At 38.2% G+C, this 21,674-nt stretch overlaps 2 protein-coding genes across 2 annotated transcripts; one reads left to right on the top strand and one right to left on the bottom strand.

The window, feature by feature from the left end:
- The first annotated feature begins 1,567 nt into the window (after positions 1-1,567).
- Positions 1,568-15,918, top strand: ptpn2b (protein tyrosine phosphatase non-receptor type 2b). Its single transcript, XM_074687611.1, has 10 exons — positions 1,568-1,811; positions 2,775-2,865; positions 2,967-3,067; positions 7,533-7,631; positions 10,612-10,749; positions 11,178-11,387; positions 11,725-11,889; positions 12,304-12,512; positions 13,301-13,396; positions 15,033-15,918. The coding sequence occupies exons 1-10, from the start codon at positions 1,755-1,757 to the stop codon at positions 15,052-15,054; spliced, it is 1,188 nt and encodes a 395-aa protein (XP_074543712.1). The 5' UTR covers positions 1,568-1,754; the 3' UTR covers positions 15,055-15,918.
- A 1,837-nt stretch (positions 15,919-17,755) lies between these two features.
- On the bottom strand, positions 17,756-21,342 carry psmg2 (proteasome (prosome, macropain) assembly chaperone 2). Its single transcript, XM_074687041.1, has 7 exons — positions 21,109-21,342; positions 20,193-20,364; positions 19,642-19,700; positions 19,386-19,504; positions 19,124-19,303; positions 18,796-18,916; positions 17,756-18,282 (listed from the first exon to the last, which is right to left on the bottom strand). Exons 1-7 carry the CDS (start codon positions 21,163-21,165, stop codon positions 18,202-18,204), a joined length of 789 nt encoding a protein of 262 aa, XP_074543142.1. The 5' UTR covers positions 21,166-21,342; the 3' UTR covers positions 17,756-18,201.
- Positions 21,343-21,674: the final 332 nt, after the last annotated feature.

Here is a 21,674-nt window from a genome sequence, read left to right as displayed (position 1 = left end):
TACATCTTGCGGATCAGATATGTAACTGAGATATACATTAAATTTTTAAATTTATTTTGAAGTGACCTTCGATCCTCTTATTTGAAGTCATCGTTGAACACTCGAAACGTTTTCCCCTATGAAAAATCGTTAACTTCACACACTCAAAGTTCTTGCCAGTGTTTATGTTGCAGAGAAAATACTGCCACCATGTGGCCACCTATCTAGAGTTTTGTCTGGCCTCCATTAAGCCACTGTTCATGTTCGATTACAAAACATGTCCAACATGATTTATTTTAAACAAATGCTTGATGAAAGTATTTTTTTTAAATAATCATTTTAACAGAACGCTTTATGTGATGGTAAATCTAAATGAAGGTATTTAAGTGAATTTTTTTTTACACTTTATTAATACTTCTAAATTTGGAATGAAAATGCACACTATGTTTCACATTGCTGATAACAGTTTTCTGAATTCAAATAATCTAAATCATTTTTAAGTTGTGATTAATCCAAATTTAAAAACATCTTAAGATGTCTCTCTTCATCTTTGATTCAAAAGTCAATGGTTTGCAAAAGGAAAAAGGATAGAACAGATGCCAGATGAGCTCTGGCATGAAGGCAGACCAGTTTGGAGAGTGTGTACAGCTTTGTTACAACAGAAATGTTTTCTTTCCGCATTGCTAACTTGTAATCGGTCACATTAGAATCAGATTACTGATGTGTTCTCTATGAAGCACATGAGCGTCACATTTTCCCATCTGATGGTGTTATCAAGCAGTTTTTTTTTACTGTTTAATATCAATCTAAGAATTATAGTAAAAAATATTTCTTTAACAATTCATTCAATGAGAACTAAAGTGAAATGTTCAAACTCATTCTGGTTTGGTCATAATGTAACCCCCGAATTTCTGTGATGTGTTTTGACGATGCATGAATTGAAGTTTAAACTTTTGTCACTTTTTAAACAACTGTAATAATTTATTTGATTAAGTCCATTAGGCTACAACTACTAAAAAAGCAAAAAATTTTCAAAAATTATTTAACAAATTGTATAGTCAGACTTCCTACAGTTACCAACATGCCGTATTTTGCCTATACAGATTACAACATAATTCCACTTTCCTCTTGATTTTTTTTTTTTTTTTTTGTAAACATAATGTGGCTCACTGGGTATGTTATACACTATACAATATGTTTTGTTGTTGTTGTTATTGTTGCTGCTGTTTTATTGTATTTTAAGCCCTATAACCCCCCAAGAAGTTGAAAAGGACTTTATTAACATTATTATTGCACGAGGGTCAATATGGGAGCCTAAAAGCATAGAAATGCTGGAAATTAAAATTTTCAGTTTAGACCTAGTTTTTATTCATCTAATTAGGGTTTTTCGATAAATGAATTTAAAATAGCTCTTCGCAACACCTAAGATTTAAAAATATATTTAAATTTCCTGGAAAACAGATAAATATCCACAGTTGTTTTGTTGAAATTCTGGGGAAATAATATGCTTATGGATCGACAGACGTGTGATATCTCTTTGTTCACTCAATATCTTTGTGCTCTTTGGTTTGACAGCGACTGAAGGACCCCTCCAGCACATGCGCACTGGTAACTTGTTCAGAGATAACGGACAAACATTCAGCGAGAGCTCGCGAGCGTAGGGAAGTAACAAACCGTCACCTAAAGCTTCTCTAGCCCGAAGAAAGTAATGAGGTAGAAAGTCTGACAACTAACTCTGACCTTGGTTTCTAAAGACTGACAGTGGCACGGTGACAATGGACCAGGAGTTTGGAGACATAAATTCAGAGGCCCGGTGGCAGAAACTCTACCATGTAAGTCTGTTAGCGTAGTTAGCATAGAGCTAACACAAATAGAACAGTCAGGACATGTAATGTGTGCCCAGTTTAACATGTTAACACCTTTACCACACCATTAAGTGTGGCGCTTCATACTTACCTATTGATACCTAATATAAAACTTCATTTCAGTTTTGTTTTCTGAACGGTTTCCCTCTTTTGTGTTTCGGTTTTGTTTTGTTTATTTTTTGCACGCATTGTAAGGCTGAATTATAAAAGTATTCAAATTAACCGAAATTGTTTATTTCGAACATGCAAAAGGAAAAATAAACCGAAACAATCTACAGACGACAAAAATCAAAGCAGAAGAAACATTTTTTTTTTTTCAAACGATGCAAAGAGTTACATCATTAATTTTAATTACTTTACATCCAACAATAAGTAAAAATGACAAATTCCTATCCTTCCTCCTTGATTAATTGATGAACAATCATCCATTCAAATGTCTTTTTTTGTATTCCGACATACACATTAAAAACTCATCCTTGACTCTGTCTAAATTTCCATAGCATGCAATGTGCTGTTATACAACTTATTGTTGCTTACTGTGTTTACATAGCAATACGAAATAGATATGAGTTAGTCTTATAAAAATATAAATTCACTGATTATATTCCTTAACCTGAAGGATATGTTACTTATAACCACTTGTCAATACATACCTAGTTACACATAACCCTTTTTAACCTTTAAGATCCGTGTATAACTTTATTGTTCACAGTAGGACTTTATATGAGTCTATGTTATGTTCAGGGCTGAGAGTATGTGTTCAGTTAGTTGGAAAACTGTTGTATGAAGTTTGTAACTCCAGTTTATGATTCTCATATTAAAGGGCAAGCGGTGGGATTAAACCCCTTGTAATGTGGCGCTATAATCACTGTCATACTTGGGTGTCTTGCGCGTGATTATTTATCGCTTTGAATATAATTTTGTTTCCAGGAAATTAGAAATCAGTCCCACGAATGCTCCTACAGAGTGGCAAAGTATCCAGAGAATCGCAACAGAAACAGATACAGAGATGTCAGTCCATGTAGGTAACATTCTGTTTTTTTCTTTTTTTTACTCACAGTTCTTTGAAGCGTAAGTATCTGTCAGTTATAAACTTATCTTTATGTATTTATTTACACACAGTCGATCACAGCCGAGTGAAGCTGGAGAACTTAGAAAATGACTACATTAATGCGAGCCTTGTGGTGATGGAGGAAGCCCAGAGAAGTTACATATTGACACAGGTATGTCGAAGATGTTTTATTACAGTGGGTAAAAGAATGCACATGTGACGTTTTGTAATTAAGGTACTGAGTTTGTTTGTTTTTTTGTTTTTTTTTTAATCAAATGAATTATCCATATGAAGCTTCAGGTTGCTTTTTCTTTGCAGACAAAAAGTCCAACTTGTAAAGAAAGCAAACTAATGATAAAATAAATCAAACCAAATATTCTCAAAGGTCCAGATATATTTATAATTCAATGGACAATACTAGGTCTAAACATGTCCTTTAAATTAACCAGAAAATCTACAATTTTTGACAGAAGTAAGTAGCCAAACACAAAGTCCAACATTCCTAAAGGTCCCTACACAAGTCAATTAGTTATCTGAAATCTAATGACAGACAGACTGTTACAGGAAAAAAAAAAGGTTGTTGTGGGTCCATCAGAATAAACAGTTCCATTTTCCACGCTGCGTGCTGACTTAATGTGTTGTGTCATTAAACCTTAAAGATGGCATGAGAAGAACGTTTTGTTGGTTTTTATGAATAAGGGGCCAGTATGATCATGAGCATGTTGTGTAGTTTAATCTCCTTAAAAGTAAATTTTTTACCTTTTTCACATTTTTTTTCTCAATATACAGGTAATACTTGAGTATTTAAGAAGTAAAAATTAAAATTCTAACGTCAGTCAGTGCTTCTCAGTCTTCAGATATACAGTGGTTTCCTTTCTTTTTTTTTAAGTCTCTGAAGCCACCGACTGATAAGGGTGCTTGATCTAACTCAAACCCCCGCGGAGGAGTCAGAATGAGTACTCTGATGAGTTCACGCTTATCTGGAGGCCTCTGTTACAGTTGTAGCTATTTTACATGTTCCACACAGCAGAGTGTCACAGAGTGCATTTGACTTTTACAAGAAACCTGGATGAAAGTTTTTTTCTTTTTCATTTGGTAAAGCATTACTTTTTAGCAACAATAATAATAATAATAATGATAATAATAATAATAATAATAATAATAATGGACTTGAATGAAAGTTTGTGCGTTAAAGTTATATAGACTGAAAAATGTTTGGCAGGGGAAAATACTGCTACAAGGAACTTCTTGATTTCTCTGCAGCCTTCTGGAATCATTAAAAAATAACAAATGTAAGGCAAATGTTTGTGTGAAAAAAGATGAAAAGAAAAATTAAAGGGCATTTTTATATTATTTTATTTTTCTAAGCCAGTAACATGCTTTAGATGTATTTTTTATTAGTATGAAGAAATACACTTGGCAATGCTTAGATCAGTTTTTCTCAGCTGGTGGGTCGTAGACTTATGCCTGGGAAAACGTAAAAATTAATTTCTGTGTAAAATTCCTACGCTTCTGTTTTGACGGGCATCTTTCCCAATGGCGTGCCGTCTTTTAACACTCCAGAACAGTGGGCGGCGATAATGCCCTGCAATGCTGAGCAACACTGTTCTATTTCACGGTATGCAGAGGCTCCCTCTCTCAGAGGCTCTCTGAGTGTCTTGAAACAAGCTCTCAGGAGCTCGTCTCCATTATTTCCTGTTTCTTGAAACCTTGCACTTTTTGGTTTTAGTTCAAATAAAGCTAAAAGAATGTGAAAGGGAACTTTTACAACGCCACCTGCTGGTCATTGTTACTGTAGCATTTAACTTGTTTTATATACATTTGTATGTATATTCTGATATTCTGTATCTGAGGTTCAAACTGCACCTTTTGATTTGAACCACTGCTTTAAGCCTGGCTCACACTACAGGATTCTCGCCCCGATTTAACCCAGATTTGGTCCCCCCGACAATCGGGGAAGAACGTTGGGGACTAAAATCGGCCCCGACGTTCGGCCAAGATTATCTTCTAGTGTGAGCAGTTGACAGATGAATCTTTAGCCCCACGATCATCTCAAAAACTCGTCGGAGCCGCCCCGATAATTTTCAAACATGTTTGATATTTATCTGGATGATTACAACATTCATTGTCACTGAGGATGACAACAGACAATTAGAAAGTGCCCCACGGACAACAGACAACAAACGCAGGTTCAAAGTGAAACTGAAAGGCTCTGGGTCAGCTGACTGCGCGCTCCACTGGCCCACTCGAGCCAGTCCAATAATGCCTTTAAAAATAACACATAACCACACAATTTTCATACAGTAGCAAACTGTTGTTTTATCAGTGATCGGTGTGAGATCATGCCATTATTGGCTGATACAGCAACAGTTTCACCTCTGTCCCTCTGCGTGCGCGTAATGGATGAAAGGCACCGCTTCAGACAGCTCCGCTTCTCTCTCCTCCTGTCCCACCAGTGCGCTAAAAACCTCAGATCAAACAACTGAGCAAATGTGATCCATCACTCTCTCTGGTCAAATAATCTTGGGGAAATTCTGTAGTGTGTGGTGGTCGGTATTTTCAAATCTTGTAGTTAGTGCGTGCTTAAGATTTAAGAGAAGATGTTCTGTGAAGATTCTCCTTATGTGTGAGATTAGAACCCGACCGATATGGGATTTTTGGGGCAGATGCAGATACCGATACTGGGGGCAAAAAAAAGCCAATATCCAATATATCGGCCGATATCTGATATATCAAGGGATATCCGATATATCAAGGGATAGCCGATATATCGGCTGATATATATAATAAATTCATAGATACACGGGATGTATACTGTATATAATCACAAATCATTATAATTCCCATATGATTCAAGACAGAGACAGAACACTTGAATTAAAACTAGGAACTTTAACTATAAAACTGTCAACATAGGAACTGTAGTGTAAACCAATGGTAAATAAGAACAAGCTGTAAACACAATAATAAATAAAGAAGTCAAACTGTAAACACCTTGAATATATCAGTCAAACTTTAAACACAGCAAGTATAAAAAAAATAAAAAATGTAAACACACATTGAGCAACTAACACGACGTTGAAATGCCAAATTATAGTCTTACATTAGATAATGGTGGACGTGTGAAATAACGGTACCATTTATCTTTGTTTATCTCACAAAAAAGCAACTTACACGATGTTAAAACGTCATTCTATAGTCTTACATTAGATAATGGTGGATGGAGGGGGCGGGCACTCGGGCAGTGTGCAGCCCAACACACAGACACACAGGAGCAGGAGTGACAGAATCTCCGCTGAGCAAAAATTTTTTATATTCGGCTACATTTTGGCTGATGTCGATTAATCGGCCTGATTAATCAGCCCGATTAATCGGCCCAACCAATTAATCGGGCGGGCTCTATGTGAGATACAACCCGATTTCAGAATCTTTTAAAATTTTTAAAATCCTGTAGTGTGAGCCAGGCTTTAGATTTCTGGACATGAGTGATTCTCTTTACAGTGTTAACATGCTGTCGTTAAGGATGGGAGAAACCTGTTCTCATTTAAAAAAGCTGGTGGTGACATTGGTCTCCTGAGCGTAGGCGTCAGCCATTCCTGATGACTTGAATTGGCTTTACTAATCGACAGATCCATAAATCAGTCCGTCTCTGCTTACAGCCATTGTGTGTGTGTGAGTTCATGCACATGTCAGAGGGTTTAACAGACCACAACAGTCGGTTTTGATCATTGTGATTTTCACAGCAGAGTCATTAAAGCTGATAAAGGTCACTGAACTGAAGTCTTGTAGAAGAGGATAAAACTCCTGTTTTCATACGAGCCTTGTTGGATCCTTGTTTCTGTTTATTGGTTTCTTCATGCCCCAGAGGAAAACCAAAGCTACAGTTTGATCCCAGTCAGCTGCTTCGTTCTGATGTTTGTTGGATCAAAATGGTTTATTTTATGTCTTTTTAAAAACCTATGAAAACAAAGCTGCTTTCTTAAGAATTGAGTTTCTTTTATGAGACCTAACAACATAATTGACATTTCCAGTTAAATTCCAGTTACCATTTATTTCATTAATCTGAATAAGCGAGTTTATCTGTTAAAAATCTGATACTGTTTCTGCTCCCTCCCCTGATTCTCACTGCACATGTTGCTCAGCACGCCATGACTGTGCTCCACGAGTTCATCGCCACATTAAAGTTTGCTAATTTATCAGTTTAGCAGCATGCTAATTTATATGACAACAGACTGAGATACCATTACACTGCTGACAGCGTCTCATTGTTTCCTCGACCTTTATGATACTTAAATTCATCGTAACCTCACAGAGTGCAATTTTCTCAACTCAACCACACGTTAACCTTTATCAGCCCTGACCTTTACATCAAGTTTTGCTATCAGCCTCTGCGTAATTATCATATTAACAACAACCCTCAGCCCAACGCTCAGCTCAGGTTGGCTCCCATGGTATTGTTTGTGCAGAGGAGATTACACACATTGTCTTTGTAAATGACTTTATGCTATCCTATTAGAGCCATTCCCAACAAAGTGTGTGTGTGTGTGTGTGTGTGTGTGTGTGTGTGTGTGTGTGTGTGTGTGTGTGTGTGTGTGTGTGTGTGTGTGTGTGTGTGTGTGTGTCTTTGTTGCTATCAGGGGCCCCTCAGGAACACATGCGGACACTTCTGGCTCATGATCTGGGAGCAGAAAACCAAAGCAGTAATCATGCTCAATAGAGTCATCGAGAAAGGCTCGGTAAGTAAAAAAAAAACACACACATACACACACAGGGACTGCAGAAAGACTAAACACACACACAGTTAAAGTTTACAGCGTGCAGAGTGTGTGAAATAACTTAAGCAGCTTGTTGATTAATCCTGATTTCTGTTTAATGCTCTACTGTGAAGCTTCCCTCGCCTCTAAGCAGGATAACGGGAATTCAGTGTTTTGATAATGTGCTCACAGATTTATGGGAGGGAACCGGGATGCAGCCCAACTCTTTGTACTTCATGTGATCCTACAACATGCCGATTAAACACACACACACACACACACACACACGCACATACAGTCACACACACACTTATAAACTGATGCTCTGTCTCTTTCGTTGAGCATCTGTGATCTTTCTCTTCCTAGATGAAGCAGCTGGAGAGGCTCCGGCTTGGCCATGACATTCAATATTTCTATTTTCTTGAAAGCAGAAGTTTGTGCTCTAGTTTGATATGAGGATATATAATGTGGGCCCTCCTTTGAATTAAAGAGGAGTTGTTTTAAAATGGTTATACAACAATTGTCTGGCCATTGTCTATTTACTGTGGGAATCACATGGAGGTGGTGAGGGTTGGCTGTTTAGAGCAAAGATACTCGACTCTTGATCCAGTAGTTGTTATCTTGTGGTTTGCTAATTTGACTTCACTTTTGTTTCTTTTTCTTCTTTTTTTTTAATACGAGAAGTTCCTCACTGAACTTTGTGACAGCTAGTGTTGTCTATGAAGTTTTAGTGATACTTGAACTAGCAGAGCTCGGACAGCTTTCAAAGGCTTTATCCTATCTCATTCTTAGTGATGAGAAAGCAGCATTTTGCCGCAAAATGTACAGAAATCTCACCGGTTTCTGAAAAGAAGTTAAGCATCCAAATATTATGACAGGTTTATCAAGAGGGGCTGGAATCGGGACAGGAGTTTTGCAAGACTGCAGAGTTGTAATAATAATAATAATAAATCATTACCATAACATTTGTTTAGTTTAACATGTTTTACACAAAAGAGCAAAGCCCTACAAAATATGAAAAAAAGGAAACTCCTGTTTATTGAGAAGGTTATCTACCCTTTACAATTCACTGTGCTGTTTTGTTCACAATATTTGGCCGCATGTTTGGAGTAGTGAATTGAAGTAATGATGTGGTTAATAATCACAAGTTCAAAACAAATGATGCTTTGTTAATGAGTTTTCAGATATAATTTTGCCCTTTTTATGTTTTTTCATGGGTTCTTGATCCATCCTAATACTGATCCAATCTAACAACAGTATTAATTTAACATTCTTTATTCCTTAAAGGACAAGTTTGGTTAATACAGCTTTTACATTGTTTATAGAATGAAGTAGAACAAAATACTCACCCAGAAGGCTTTCCTGATCCAAGCAGTGCTTCGGGAGATATGTAGATCCAAAATCGTGCAGCGGACATCCGTATAATGGGATCCATCTGGGCATAGACAGCGCCGCTCCTAAAACTGCATTAATCGTCTAAAAATTTGTGTTTTTCACCAATATTCGATCATGGTCCGCTCCGGGTTAGTCCTCTGCTGCAGTCTGTGTCACTCCAGACAGCGTTGTGTGGCTGTAATGACCTCTGAACTCACAAAGACTTTGTTTACATTTGCCCCTCCGCGCATGTGCAGTGCGGCTCATTGTTTCAGGGGAAAATGTCAGGCTATATGACGACTTTCTTCTTCCAGTTTTGTGTAAAATGGACAAATATCTATCTGATGAAGATGTTGTGGAGGAGAACTTTGAATATGATGGGTACAGTACAGTTTTGAGCCAGAGTTAATAGATGACGATCTTAAAGAAAGGAGGAAGTGGAGTAAGCTCTCCAGAGACTACTGCGCATGCGCGGAGGGACAAACGTAAATAAAGTCTTTGTGAGTTCAGAGGTCAGTACAGCCACACAGCGCTGTCTGGAGTGACCCGGAGCGGACCATGATGGAATATTGGTGAAAAACACAAGTTTTTGGACAATTAATGCGGTTTTAGGAGCGGCGCTGTCTGTGCCCCGATGGATCCCATCATACGGACGTCCGCTGCATGATTTTGGATCTAAATATCTCCCGAAGCACTGCTTGGATCAGGAAAGCCTTCTGGGTGAGTATTTTGTTCTACTTCATTCTATAAACAATGTAAAAGCTGTATAAACCGAACTTATCCTTTAATACAATGATAAGACTGTGAATGATATTTTGGCAACTTCAGGCAATTGACTAAAATAGTGACTGTGCTATTATTTTAGTGAGATTATTAATGTGTGGTGAGTAAATCTGTAAGACTAACAGGAGTTACAGTTTGACTTCTAACCTTAGCAGTGGGTGTGTGAGAAATAGAAACTTATGAAATGTCAGAGCAGACGACTTATCACAGGTTAGCCTAGATAACTGTAGCTTCTGTTTATAAGAGAAACACCCTGACTTCACTGATTTGCATGCATTTTGGTGCATGTGTCAACAAAGGTTATGTAAAAGGAACCTGCTGTTACTGCCATCACTGTCAAAAACAGCTTAGCGTGTGGGTGAGTGGGACCAAGTAGACTGATGTAGGTGTGGGCGCCAGACATCAGGAAGTGTAAACTTGTCCTCAGCGTTCTTTCAGTAACCATCCAGACTTTATTTTGATATAAATACAGAATGAGGGTTAGGGTTTGGAACAGGAGTTAAGCCAATGAAGTTTTGAAATGAGTTCAAAATTGTGGTTGTGGAAGTTTAAGTAATGTCAGAGCGAGTTGATGTATGCAGGAACAATAAGTGTTTTAATTCCACATGTAATGGGTCATATTTTTGCAGTTGTACAATCTTGTTTCAATTTACAGCCGTGTCAAATAAAATGTCCTGTTGGGCATCAGCTGCTTTAGCTCAAGGCCAATCAGACTTCCTCGCCTTTTCATCACATGCCTTTCTTTGTAAGGTGTTGTACTTCTTTTGATGACTCTGACTAGAACTGCTTTCTTTTACTGTGCCAGGAAAAGTGTGCCCAGTACTGGCCTTCGCCTGAAGAGAGGGAGATGGCCTTCAGAGACACGCGATTCTTGGTCACACTGTTATCAGAAGACACAAAGTCGTACTACACCACCCGGGTTCTGGAGCTGCAGAATTTGAGTGTAAGCCAGAGCATCACATGTGTCTCTACTGTTTGAGGCTTCTGAAAACATCCTTGTTTCAATAAAAATGATTTAATTCACAAGAAGAAGAAGGGGAAACTGTTTCAGTTGCACACAACTATTAAAAAAATCCATTAAACTGATCATTTCTGTAATCAATCTTATACTTTTTTTTTCAAATTGAGAAGCTAAAACTCATTTATTTCAAATATTTTAATATAGGCTATTAAAACTTATGTTTCAAGAGAAGTGGGATGGTTTGTGGTTTCATATATAAAGTTTTAAGAACCAGCACTAAAGTAAGTGAAACTGCTGGGAGTGGTCGCTAGATTCAGCCAAAATCTTCTGCAGTAACTGTAAGAGTAATAAAAGTCACATTAACAGGTTCTGATCTTCCTGACCTGGCCTCTGTTTTTCTGCTTTCACAGACAGGAGAGAAGAGAGAAATCCATCACTTTCATTACACCACGTGGCCTGACTTTGGTGTCCCAGACTCCCCGGCGTCCTTCCTAAACTTCCTTTTCAAAGTGCGAGAGTCAGGAGCATTGGAGGTGGACCATGGTCCAGCTGTGGTGCACTGCAGCGCTGGAATCGGTCGCTCAGGAACTTTTTCATTAGTTGACACATGTATGATTCTGGTGAGTACATCCTCTGAGTCCAGCATTAACCTTTAATTTGTATTTTGGCTCATTTATATATCGGCGACAATCCAGACAAACTAGGTTTGCTTTGAAAGTCCTTTTTTACAGCTGATTATGAGAAGTTGTTCTACAACTCTGAAAAATATAGTCATGTACAGATTGATAATAGATAACACAGAACCTGTTGTCACAGACTGGCGATGTGTAATTGTTTAGGAATGCACACAGCTTGAGTTTCCCATCAAAACACAACGAGCATGAGTCACAACGTGTCGAGCAAACAGCTAAGTCCATCCTGTTTTAGTGAGCTGATTTGCATTACTGTCTCGTGCAGATGGAAAAGAGGAAGGACTCCTCTTCTGTGGACATCAAAAGCATCCTGTTGGACATGAGGAAGTACCGCATGGGCCTGATCCAGACACCAGACCAGCTACGCTTCTCCTACATGGCTGTCCTGGAGGGAGCCAAGTACATTAAAGGAGACTCGTCTCGTCTGCAGGTAGCGGCACAATATCACCACAAACAATTCTGCTACTCACTCTCTTATAAAAGGAAGATGCGTGGATATGATCTGCACACAACTTTCGGTGTGATTTGACAGCTTCCACCCTAGGAAACCGAGACTGAAAGTGAAATTTTATCTCACTGTGATCATATTTTCTCTCCTATCCTCTGTGTTGGCACTTGTAGGAGGAGCTGTTCTCAGCTCTTGACTTTTGTCAGTAATGATGGGAAAACAAAAGCTAAAGAAGCATTTCTCAATCCTGTAACTCTGCAAAAATATAGGCTTATACTCAGCATGTCTACAGTCTTTGATATGCCTACTCATATTAGTTCTTTTTATTGTAAATAAGAATAACACTTGTGACTGAACTAGCTTCCACTTTTTGCTGTGTTTGCTGTTCCTGCGTAGAATCAGTGGCGGGAGTTGTCCAGGGAAGATCAGGAACCCACATCTGACTCGCCCCCATCAACTCAACCTCAGAGCAGGTGTCAAACAGAGCGATGCAACGGGAGCCAGCGGGGGAGTCAGCCTGAGGAAGGCGGGGACTACAGACAGGATGAAAAAGCACCTGCGCAGTCCGCCTGCACGGAGCAGGAGCTGGATGGCAGCACAGCAAAGTGAGTCAACAGAGAAACACACAACATACAAGAGATACATGACACAAGATGTGAAAGTGATCGTCTTGTTTCTGCAGTCATGGCTGCATTGAGAAAACAAATGCTGAAATATTCCTGAGAATTTCTCATGTTATTTAACTCTAAATTAACATTTTTAACATTTTTTATATATGTTTCAATAAAAACTCATTACACATAAGGTTACAGAATATTTTGGGACTGAAAGTCCACCTTTCATCAGACAGAAACATTATTAAACAGATTAACATTTCCCAACAATTTTCCATCTGTCTTAACACACAACCCCCACCCACCCAGTCCTTCTGGCCATCCCCGCTAATCCGCTTAAATCCAGGTCTTTACAACAATCATTGTCCAATGACTTGTTTGTTCAACAAAGGATTAAAAGAATGCATGCAATAAAGCTCGATGATCTGAGATAAATGATAAAAGTATTTAATGAAGACAAAAAGGAACGCAGGAGGGAAGAGGGAGAGATGATTTCTTAGGAATGAGGTATAATAAAAGACAGTGGAAGCAAAAAAATATTTTTGTTTAAGTTTAACAAAATAAAAGTTTTATTTCACATCATTTTAAAGCTTTTTTGGAAAATAAGATAGAGGTAACTCCAGCACACCAGCACATAAATAATACGAGAAAATGAAACCATGAAGGCAGCAAGTTAAGTTTCTCTTAAATTTGGTAGTATAGAAACTTTGTGTTCTCTTTTTTTCCATGTTATCATCCGTGTTATAATGTCGGTTTGTACTTTTCTTTCTTTCGTGCAGCAAACGACGCAGAGAAGACAGCATCTCCAAATCAGCCTCAGCCAAAACACCCCAAAGCAAGCCCAGGACAAATGACTCAGAGAAGAAGAGAAAAAGGTGATCACTGCTTTTTTATTTTGGGTGGATCTTAGTTTCTTTTAGTTATGCAATATCACAATCCCACTTTGTCCAAGTCATGCCACTGAAAACATCTAATCAGATCTTAAGCTAAGGGTTGTACTAGAGGTGCTGTTTCTTGATACGTTTTCTAGTTGCATACTGGCAGAAATGAAGGGAAGCATTTTACACCACAAATCTGATCCCAGAAGAGAGAAAAGTCACAGATGAAACCTACATGAGTCAGTGTTTAGCTTCAGTTCTTCCAATGAGTGGAGTCTTTCCTTATTATGCATGACTCAGCGACCTAATGGCAGAAGTTACACTTAATAGACAGCTGCAGCTTCAGTTTCTTTTTATTTTTACTTCTTTCCTTGTAAAATATCTCAATCATTCAGTGTGGAGCATCTAGTGCGACTAACCGTCATCTACTTCATGCTCTCATGAAGCCAGGACAGACCTGATGGAGCACTTATTTCTGATGACTGTGCGCCTTCTGAAAACGGCTCGCTCACTCATTTCTGAGAAGTCGTCCTTTGTTGTGTGACATGTCAGTGTTGTTCCAGTAAGCTGGGCCTCAAGGTGACAGCAACCATTACTGTTTCTGACGAGGTCTTACTCTGCTGTTGTGGTTCTCCTTGGACAGTCTAGGCTGCATTTGCTGCACATGACAAGAGCTGGCCTGTCCAGAGGGGGGCAGTGTGTCTTTACCCCCTTCTGTGGCAGCAACAACAACCACGGAGAGAGCATTTAGAGGACGAAGTTTAAAAAAGAAAAAAAACACCCACTCTTGTACTCAGAGGTGTGTGTGTGTGTGTGCCTGGTGTCTGCCGTGTTTTAGTTTCGGTTGAGGTTTTCTTCTTGTTTTTGTGATTTGCTTTGCTCGTGTGGTTTTGGAGACTGGTTAATTTTGGCTGCACTCTAGCATGGTGTTAGTGAGATGTGTGTACATTTGTGGTTTATGGTTGGTGTAGCTCTGAAATGTTTTGTTGGGTTGGAATATTGCAGGGCTCTTATCTGTGCTATGCAACTTACATTAAATCTAAAACCTGACCAGGCTTTAACAGAATATTTCCATTTCTGCACACTGTGCCTTTAAGGTTTGTCGCATGTTCTTCTGGTTTTGCTGATGTTTGTAACTGTGTTGAGTTGTTTCATGAGGTGTCAGCAGTCCTTGTGGATATTAGCATAGCAGTGTGATTTCTAGTTGTATGCGTTTCAAACTGAATGAGTCGTGCTTTTGCCTTTTCAAGCAGCAAATGCCAGGTTAGTCTGGATTTCATTAAGATATTTAAGATTGAAAATGACCCAACAGCAAAAATGATGACTCCCTCTCCATTGCAAATCCTTGAAAAAACCCTACACATTGTTTTTTAATGTGCTTCTTTGCTCACAGATAATCAAATTTAATGCAACAACATACCAATTTAGAGAAATTGAGATTACAGTTAACAAAGTGTGTCTTGCTTTAAATTTTTGGCTGCTGAATATGAACCTAACATTGCTATGAAAGTGATCAAAGATGATGTAATGCCTTACAGCTTTATTAATGCATTTTTGCCATTTGTGGTTTTAATTTAAAATGTTATCAGAGCAAAAAAAGTGTTTGAACTTTTACCTTGTGTTTTCGAGACAGGGCGAAAACCAGCGACTGCTAACCACCTACTCCTGTGGCCAGCCACGCACCGCCAGCTCTTGCAGCAAAGCAAACTTCGGCAGGGAACTCCAGCTCTCTCCCAACCTCTGTCCCCTCGTCCTCTCCTCCACCTCGACAGCCAGCTGTCTTCTCTCCTAGCTTTTTTTTTTTAATCCCAGCTAAGTAGCATTTTTTCAGCCACCCCACACCTCCCTTGTTTTCCTCTTATTAGGAGCAAGTTACTCCTAAATCCGCCTTAGTCCTCTTCACAGCTCTCCCAAATCCCTCATCCTCTCTAAACTGTTTACAGCCGACACTCTGACATTCTTTGAAGAGAGCACATTTTATCAGATAAACACACCAGCGCTTTATCCCTCAGTCAAAACCTGTGCTGCTTCTCAAGTCACAAATCTTACTTTGCTTTACGTTTATTGCTTGCAGCTTCATCATTCTATGCTTCTTTGCATTTAAGAAATCAAAAGTGATAATAGGGGCTATGCATTGCCAATTTATAATGCTGTTCATATATGTATTTTTAGGTAACCTTTTTTCAGAGGCTGAAATAAAAATATTTTTTATAAAAGATTACTTGAACATTTTCACAAAGATGGAAGAGAGTGGTTTATCAAAGCACTGCCTCCTCCTACATGAGAAATTCAGTGGCATGTAATGTTTTTCATGATGTACATAATGTTCTTTTTAAAAGATGTGTAAAGAGATATTTTTGCTTGTATGAAAAAGAAAAGGATGGATGACAATGTTACATATTTGGTAACAGTAGAAAAGTTAATTTGATGAGTTCTTTGAAATGACTTTGTCTTAAGTTTCTCTCTCTTTAAGTGTGTAATCTTCAAATAAAACTGGTATTGTCTAGTTTGCATAACAACCTGTCTCGGCTCTTTTTGGAGGGGAGAGAACTTAACTGTCTTAGACCGTCAAGATTATGAGATAGCTATCCTACAACTGACTGTTTGTCCATTAAGCGACAGCCAGCTGCTGGCTAGCTTAGCTAAGCTTGTCATAAAGCTTGAGTCAACATAATAGCCATAAACTAGACAGATAAAAATAAATGAAATAACTACTATGAACATTGTGTTTTGTTAGTACCAAAACACCAGTGTTAAAGCAGAAAACACTTGTGCCACTCTTTCTGGCTATTAGCAGTTGCTAGGCGGCTAGCAGCAGCTAAATCAAATAAAGAGTGCTAAGTGGAGTTAGCTGCCCCCCAGTAAAGAAGTGCTTTGAAACATACATAACAGTTCTTCAATGGCTGCCTTTTTTTTAGTACGGTTTGGTTTTAATTTACATAAAATAAGGTGTTAACTCTTGAGCTCTAGAGAGGAAACGTCCACTGTTAAACAGGGAAAGGCTACTACCAATTTCAGCCTGTAAGCTAAGCTAACGCTCGTTGAGTTGGTTGGGCGTATTTCAGGACGAATTTAAAGGGCCGTTGACCAACTTTTGAATTAACGCAAAGAATACAAAGAGGTAGAGCTTAACGATTTTGGAAAATAATCAAATTGCGATTGTTTCAGACCAAAATTGCGACTGCTATTTAGCATGCGATTTTTTTTTTTTTTTTTTGTTAAGTTCACCTTATTCACTGAACACAAGTAATAAACCGCTCTATAGTATGACCAACACAACAAGGGATGCTGTCAACATACATTTTTTTTCCTGTATGGTAGGCCTACATGTAATGATGAAATTAGATTAATTGAAGCATGAATTGACACGAATAACATATCTTGATTTAACTATTACAATCACAGTAGAATATTGACTGATTGGTTTAACTTCATGCCTAATAGACCCGCAGTAAAATTATCATTAATTACCCTAAATAAAATCAGAGAAGGAACAAAGCACTGCAGAACGACAGGCCTGGTATAAACAATGAAATAAAAAATAAATATGAATCCTCTCGTCAATGGATCCCACACAAAATACAGTGCAGAAATGTAAATAAGACCAATTCTCTGGCTCAGCCACTGAAATATGTCAACATGTGGAAAACTTTTATAACATGAAAAAGAAACACTGTGTAAACATATATTTGAATATTAATTCTATAAAACTTTTACTGATCTCTGATCAGTAAAAAAACACAAACTAAAGTCAATGCACTTTTAAATTCTTTTTTTTTTTTTTATTGCAGCCTTTGCGATTTGAAAATTTCATTGTATTACATTGTGATGCCAGTTTAAATTTGATTAATTGTTCAGCCCTACATAGAGGTTAGAACAAATTTATGTTCAAATTGTATTTATATTGGGTTGAATGTGGATTTTGTAGACTAGTAATGCAGATTTTTTTCTTTTAGTTCTGAGAGAAATTTGCTGGCTGTTGATGTCAGAATAAAGCCTTCACTTTATGGTTTCTCTGGAGCTTTACTCCTACTAGATACTGAAGTCAGGACATTCCTCTCCCACAGCCAGCTCACACAGAAACCACCACAAACAATGCAGACATAAGGGAATAAAACCACCAACTTTGCAGAAAAAGCCTTACAGGGTCAAAGTATGAATCAGCATGCCGTCTCCTTGTTACCAATAAGTAAGCTGTGACATGTAGAGAGGAATCAAATTACAGCGAGGAGGATGGGCCTGCCAGGAATACAGGATGGCACTTTTCCAACCACTTTCAGTCAAGCAGGCTGAGGCAGGGTCTATTGAGCGTATCAAAATATAAGTCCTGATAATTCCAGATAAATTCACACAGCATTTGGAACAATCTTTTATTAAAAAATATATAACAATACCCTCAGTGCACAATAATTCTTCTTAAGTGCCTGTCTAAATCTTTTCTTGTATAAGATGTTATTTTTTACATATAAGGTTCATAGTGAGCTGGGATGACTGTAAAACAGTAGACAGGTTCTGTCTGATCAGTTTAAAACCATATTTTCTGTCTGTCAGACCAGGTAAATTCAACACATTACATAGTTTGGAGCACAAAGTGTCCCATCCTCGATCCTCACCCCAGGTATAATCAGCTTAGAGCACCAAAAACAATCATCCTTTCACCGATCAGATTTTCACTGGTGAATATATCACTGAGCTCTGTCCAATACAGATGTCCAAGAAAACATCCGAGCGTGTTTTGAAGCACAGGCATTTCCCAGAAGCTGAGCTAAATATAGCTAAAACAAAATACCATGATGTGAGTATCAGAACAGTGCTGGAGGAATACCGCCACCAAAGAGGAGACTCCAGGAAGTTGGGATCTTCCACTTTTTGGGCTCCTGGCTCTGAAAGAGTAATGAGTAAGACACATAAATACATTTGACGGTTAAGTTATCAGTCATTTCAAACTCATTTGTGTTAAATCAAAATTATTACTAGTACTTTTTTGGGGGTATGAAAAAGTAGTAGTAAGACAAAGTGGCTTTGTAACCACTGTTTTTCACTCTAAGCTGGGATGGGCTGATGCGGTTTTAGGGAACTACATACTTGTGTCCCAAGTGTTTGCAGTACTCTGCCCAACAGCTGGTAGGAAATCTGATTTCTATGCTTGCTAGATTGCTTGTTTCCCTTTGTGCTGTTTTCTGCTTGTTGTTGTAAATATTGTAAATGCAGGAAACACAACACAAAAAGCCAAGTCACCAATCAGAGGGCTTGCAGTCCCATAGTAGAGGAGACATGTGTGTCAGGTTACATGTGCAGGCTTGTGCGTAGGAATGGAGCCACATGGACCTTCAACATTGATTTGACACAAAAGCATGAACCAGGTTTAAATCTGTGTACTCAAGTGTGTCACTCACAGGGCTGTCCAGCAGATGGAGCCAGTCGTTCAGGTGATTAACAAGCGAGAAGGCGTCTGGAATATTGTCACCCTCTGAACAGAAGAGCAGCAGCACAGCCAGGGGGAGATCCTCTGCACAGCTGAGCACATTTAACACACATAGTCAAGCCTCTGAACACAACTTAGAGCTAATTTCTTTTAATGTCCTAAATTTAAAACAGTGCAGAGTAGCAGTGACAGTGTTTTTTTTTATTATTCCACTGGATTAATTTAGAAAAGAAATTCAACCTATTCATGATACTGTGTGGAGTTGCCTTCAGGTTGATGCATCCATCACTTCTTTGTACCTGTCTGTGTACAGTCCTTTGGATATTCCTCCTCCAGGGATGTACAGGCATGGCTCTGTATTGACATCCGTCAGCCCTGGAAAGGCTGGCACTCGCTCCATCTCCCTCCAGCTGAGCTCCTTGAAAGCATCTGCACTCTGCTTCAGTAGAGACGGAGTGACCAGGTACCTCAAAGGGGTGCTAACAAAGACAGGTTTGTAAGAAGACATGACTGTAACATCAGAGGGGAAATACGACACATATTAAGTACAAAGCTAGGTACCCTTGCAGTTGTTGGTCGTCCCTCTGGTAGGCGTGGCTGCTTGACAAAACGATAGTCCTGGAGAACCCACTGGCTTTGATCCAAGACACAATCAGCTGTCTGAACTTTTTGGATTTTGTCTAAAGTACAACAACAGTAAAAATGAATGAATGAATGTAAAAATGCAGGTCCATTAGCAGAAAATCTAATTTAACGCTATCTGACAACTCAGTTAAAAATGGATCAAATTGTAATATAAATATGATGAATAGACTACCTGAATTATCGGTGCCCTGATTTGAAGAACTGCTAACTTCAGATCTGCTGCTGTGAACACTGTTGATGAGAAAAAAAAGAAATATTAAATGAGAATTAGATATAGATAATAGATTGTCAGGAGTACTTTGTGGATGACCTCTCACAATTGATTCAAATTACAAAAATATTGCCACTCTATTAGGGTCAATATGGTATAGATCAAAGATAGCAGGTACCTCATAACTTATAGTCTGAATCATCTTCTATTTTTTTTTTAAATTGTTTTACAGTAATTTATTTTGAATATACAATAGTGTATGACTTCGTAGCTACAACTAATTTATAAATGAAAATTTTATGAAGCCAAATAGTAACAAAACAAAGAAGAAGAACAAAAGAAGTAAATTACATATTCTAAAAGGAGTGAGCAGAAGCATAGCTTTTAACTCTCATCCCTTTTTTCAAGTTAGCAAACCATGATCCTAAAACAAAAAGTTGGTATTACATGTAAAACTGAATTAACACTTTCCAAATTGTTCCCCATTTATGTTTCTTAGACCCAGAAATCACCTTCTGCCGGTGTGTGTAGCTCCTTTGCGTCTTCACTGCAGGTGGTGTACGGGTTGTTCCCAGCCATTGGGATGAGACAGTCTGTGTGAATGTGGCCCACTCTTTTCATGTTGAGCGTGGACACTATGAGGTCCACAGCCAGCTGGCCCACATTACCAACAGCAACCACTGGCTGTGGGGGGAAAAAGGAGGACACTGAATCATCTCATACGTCTTGAGTCTGGACTGTAAATTGCAAGGGCTAAGCAATCTGAGGATGAAACTTAGGCTGTAGGTGATAGATTTTGCAAAGTCAAATGGAACTTTAATTACATAAATAAATAATACTAAGAAAAAATAAGAGTTTCGGACACAAAATGTACCAAAACATTAGCTACACTGAGCAATAAGAATGTTTTTGGTGTGATTATAGCAACTCAAAAGCTTCCCTAAACATACTGTGAGGGGTTTGTAATTGCTTGTGAGATATACTGATATTAGAAAGTTCAGGGCAAATCAACAGTGATAGGACCACAGGAGGCGCCAAACCACACTACCATAGACTAAAAGTTCCTAAGTGGAACTTTAATTCTACGCCATCTTCATCATTTCTTGTAAATCGAAATTGGTTTATTTTATTTTTTAGGAATCCCAAAATGTATTTTGTCTCAAGTTTCAAGCCAATGATATTACATATCCGCCCTCGTCTTAATAAATGTTGCGATTAAACATCCGGAACGAAAGTCAAGTATGCACAACTTCCATCCAGTTTACTTTACTGATAGACAAAAGCGAGACATAAATCTATGAGGACCGGTTTATTGCAAATAAAGCTGCAAGTCTTGTAAATTACACATTAGAAAAATGCACAGTGCACTAAGTTTCTGTGGAGGAGTTTTGCCTAAAAGTGAAACCATGGAGCAGATGTGTCACTTACCATGACGAGGGTGAAATCTTTGAATGAAGGCGGTGAGTTTTGTGAAGAGATAAACATGGCGACGTGAAGTTGGATGATACACAGAGCCAAAAAGTGGTCAGAACTAAAAAAAAATATCTAGTTTATTTGCCTGAAATGATACTTTCTGGCTGTTTATTAATCACTTCTGTTTCACTGCTCGGTGTTTTGGACCTAACAGTGTTCACGCTGCAGCGTCGACTGCTGATGATTGAACGTGTTTAGTATCAGCTCCATATGCCTAAACAAAAATACCCTTAGACATTTCTTTGGGGCATAAAAATTAGTTAAGTCTCAGAAAAGTCACAATTCTCTTGATATTATCTATTTTTATTCGTAAATATGCTCACAATATTAGGATAATGCTTTCAAATTTTCTTTATAATCAGGCATCTTTACAGACAACTGCAGCTACGCAAAGATTAGAATGGAAAAGAGCTCTGCAACTCTCGTTACACTGATGGAAGTGTGAGCCCTTCTTTGACTGTTTCACGAATAATTTCAAATATTTTTCATATATCTGTTAAAAAAAAGAAAAGAAAAGAAAT

Source organism: Halichoeres trimaculatus, unplaced genomic scaffold (genome assembly GCF_033239565.1).
Source record: "Halichoeres trimaculatus isolate MK-OKI-2021-1 unplaced genomic scaffold, fHalTri1.1 fHalTri1_scaffold_14, whole genome shotgun sequence".
Taxonomy (NCBI): Eukaryota; Metazoa; Chordata; class Actinopteri; order Labriformes; family Labridae; genus Halichoeres; species Halichoeres trimaculatus.
This window is presented reverse-complemented; position numbering and strand designations above follow the sequence as displayed.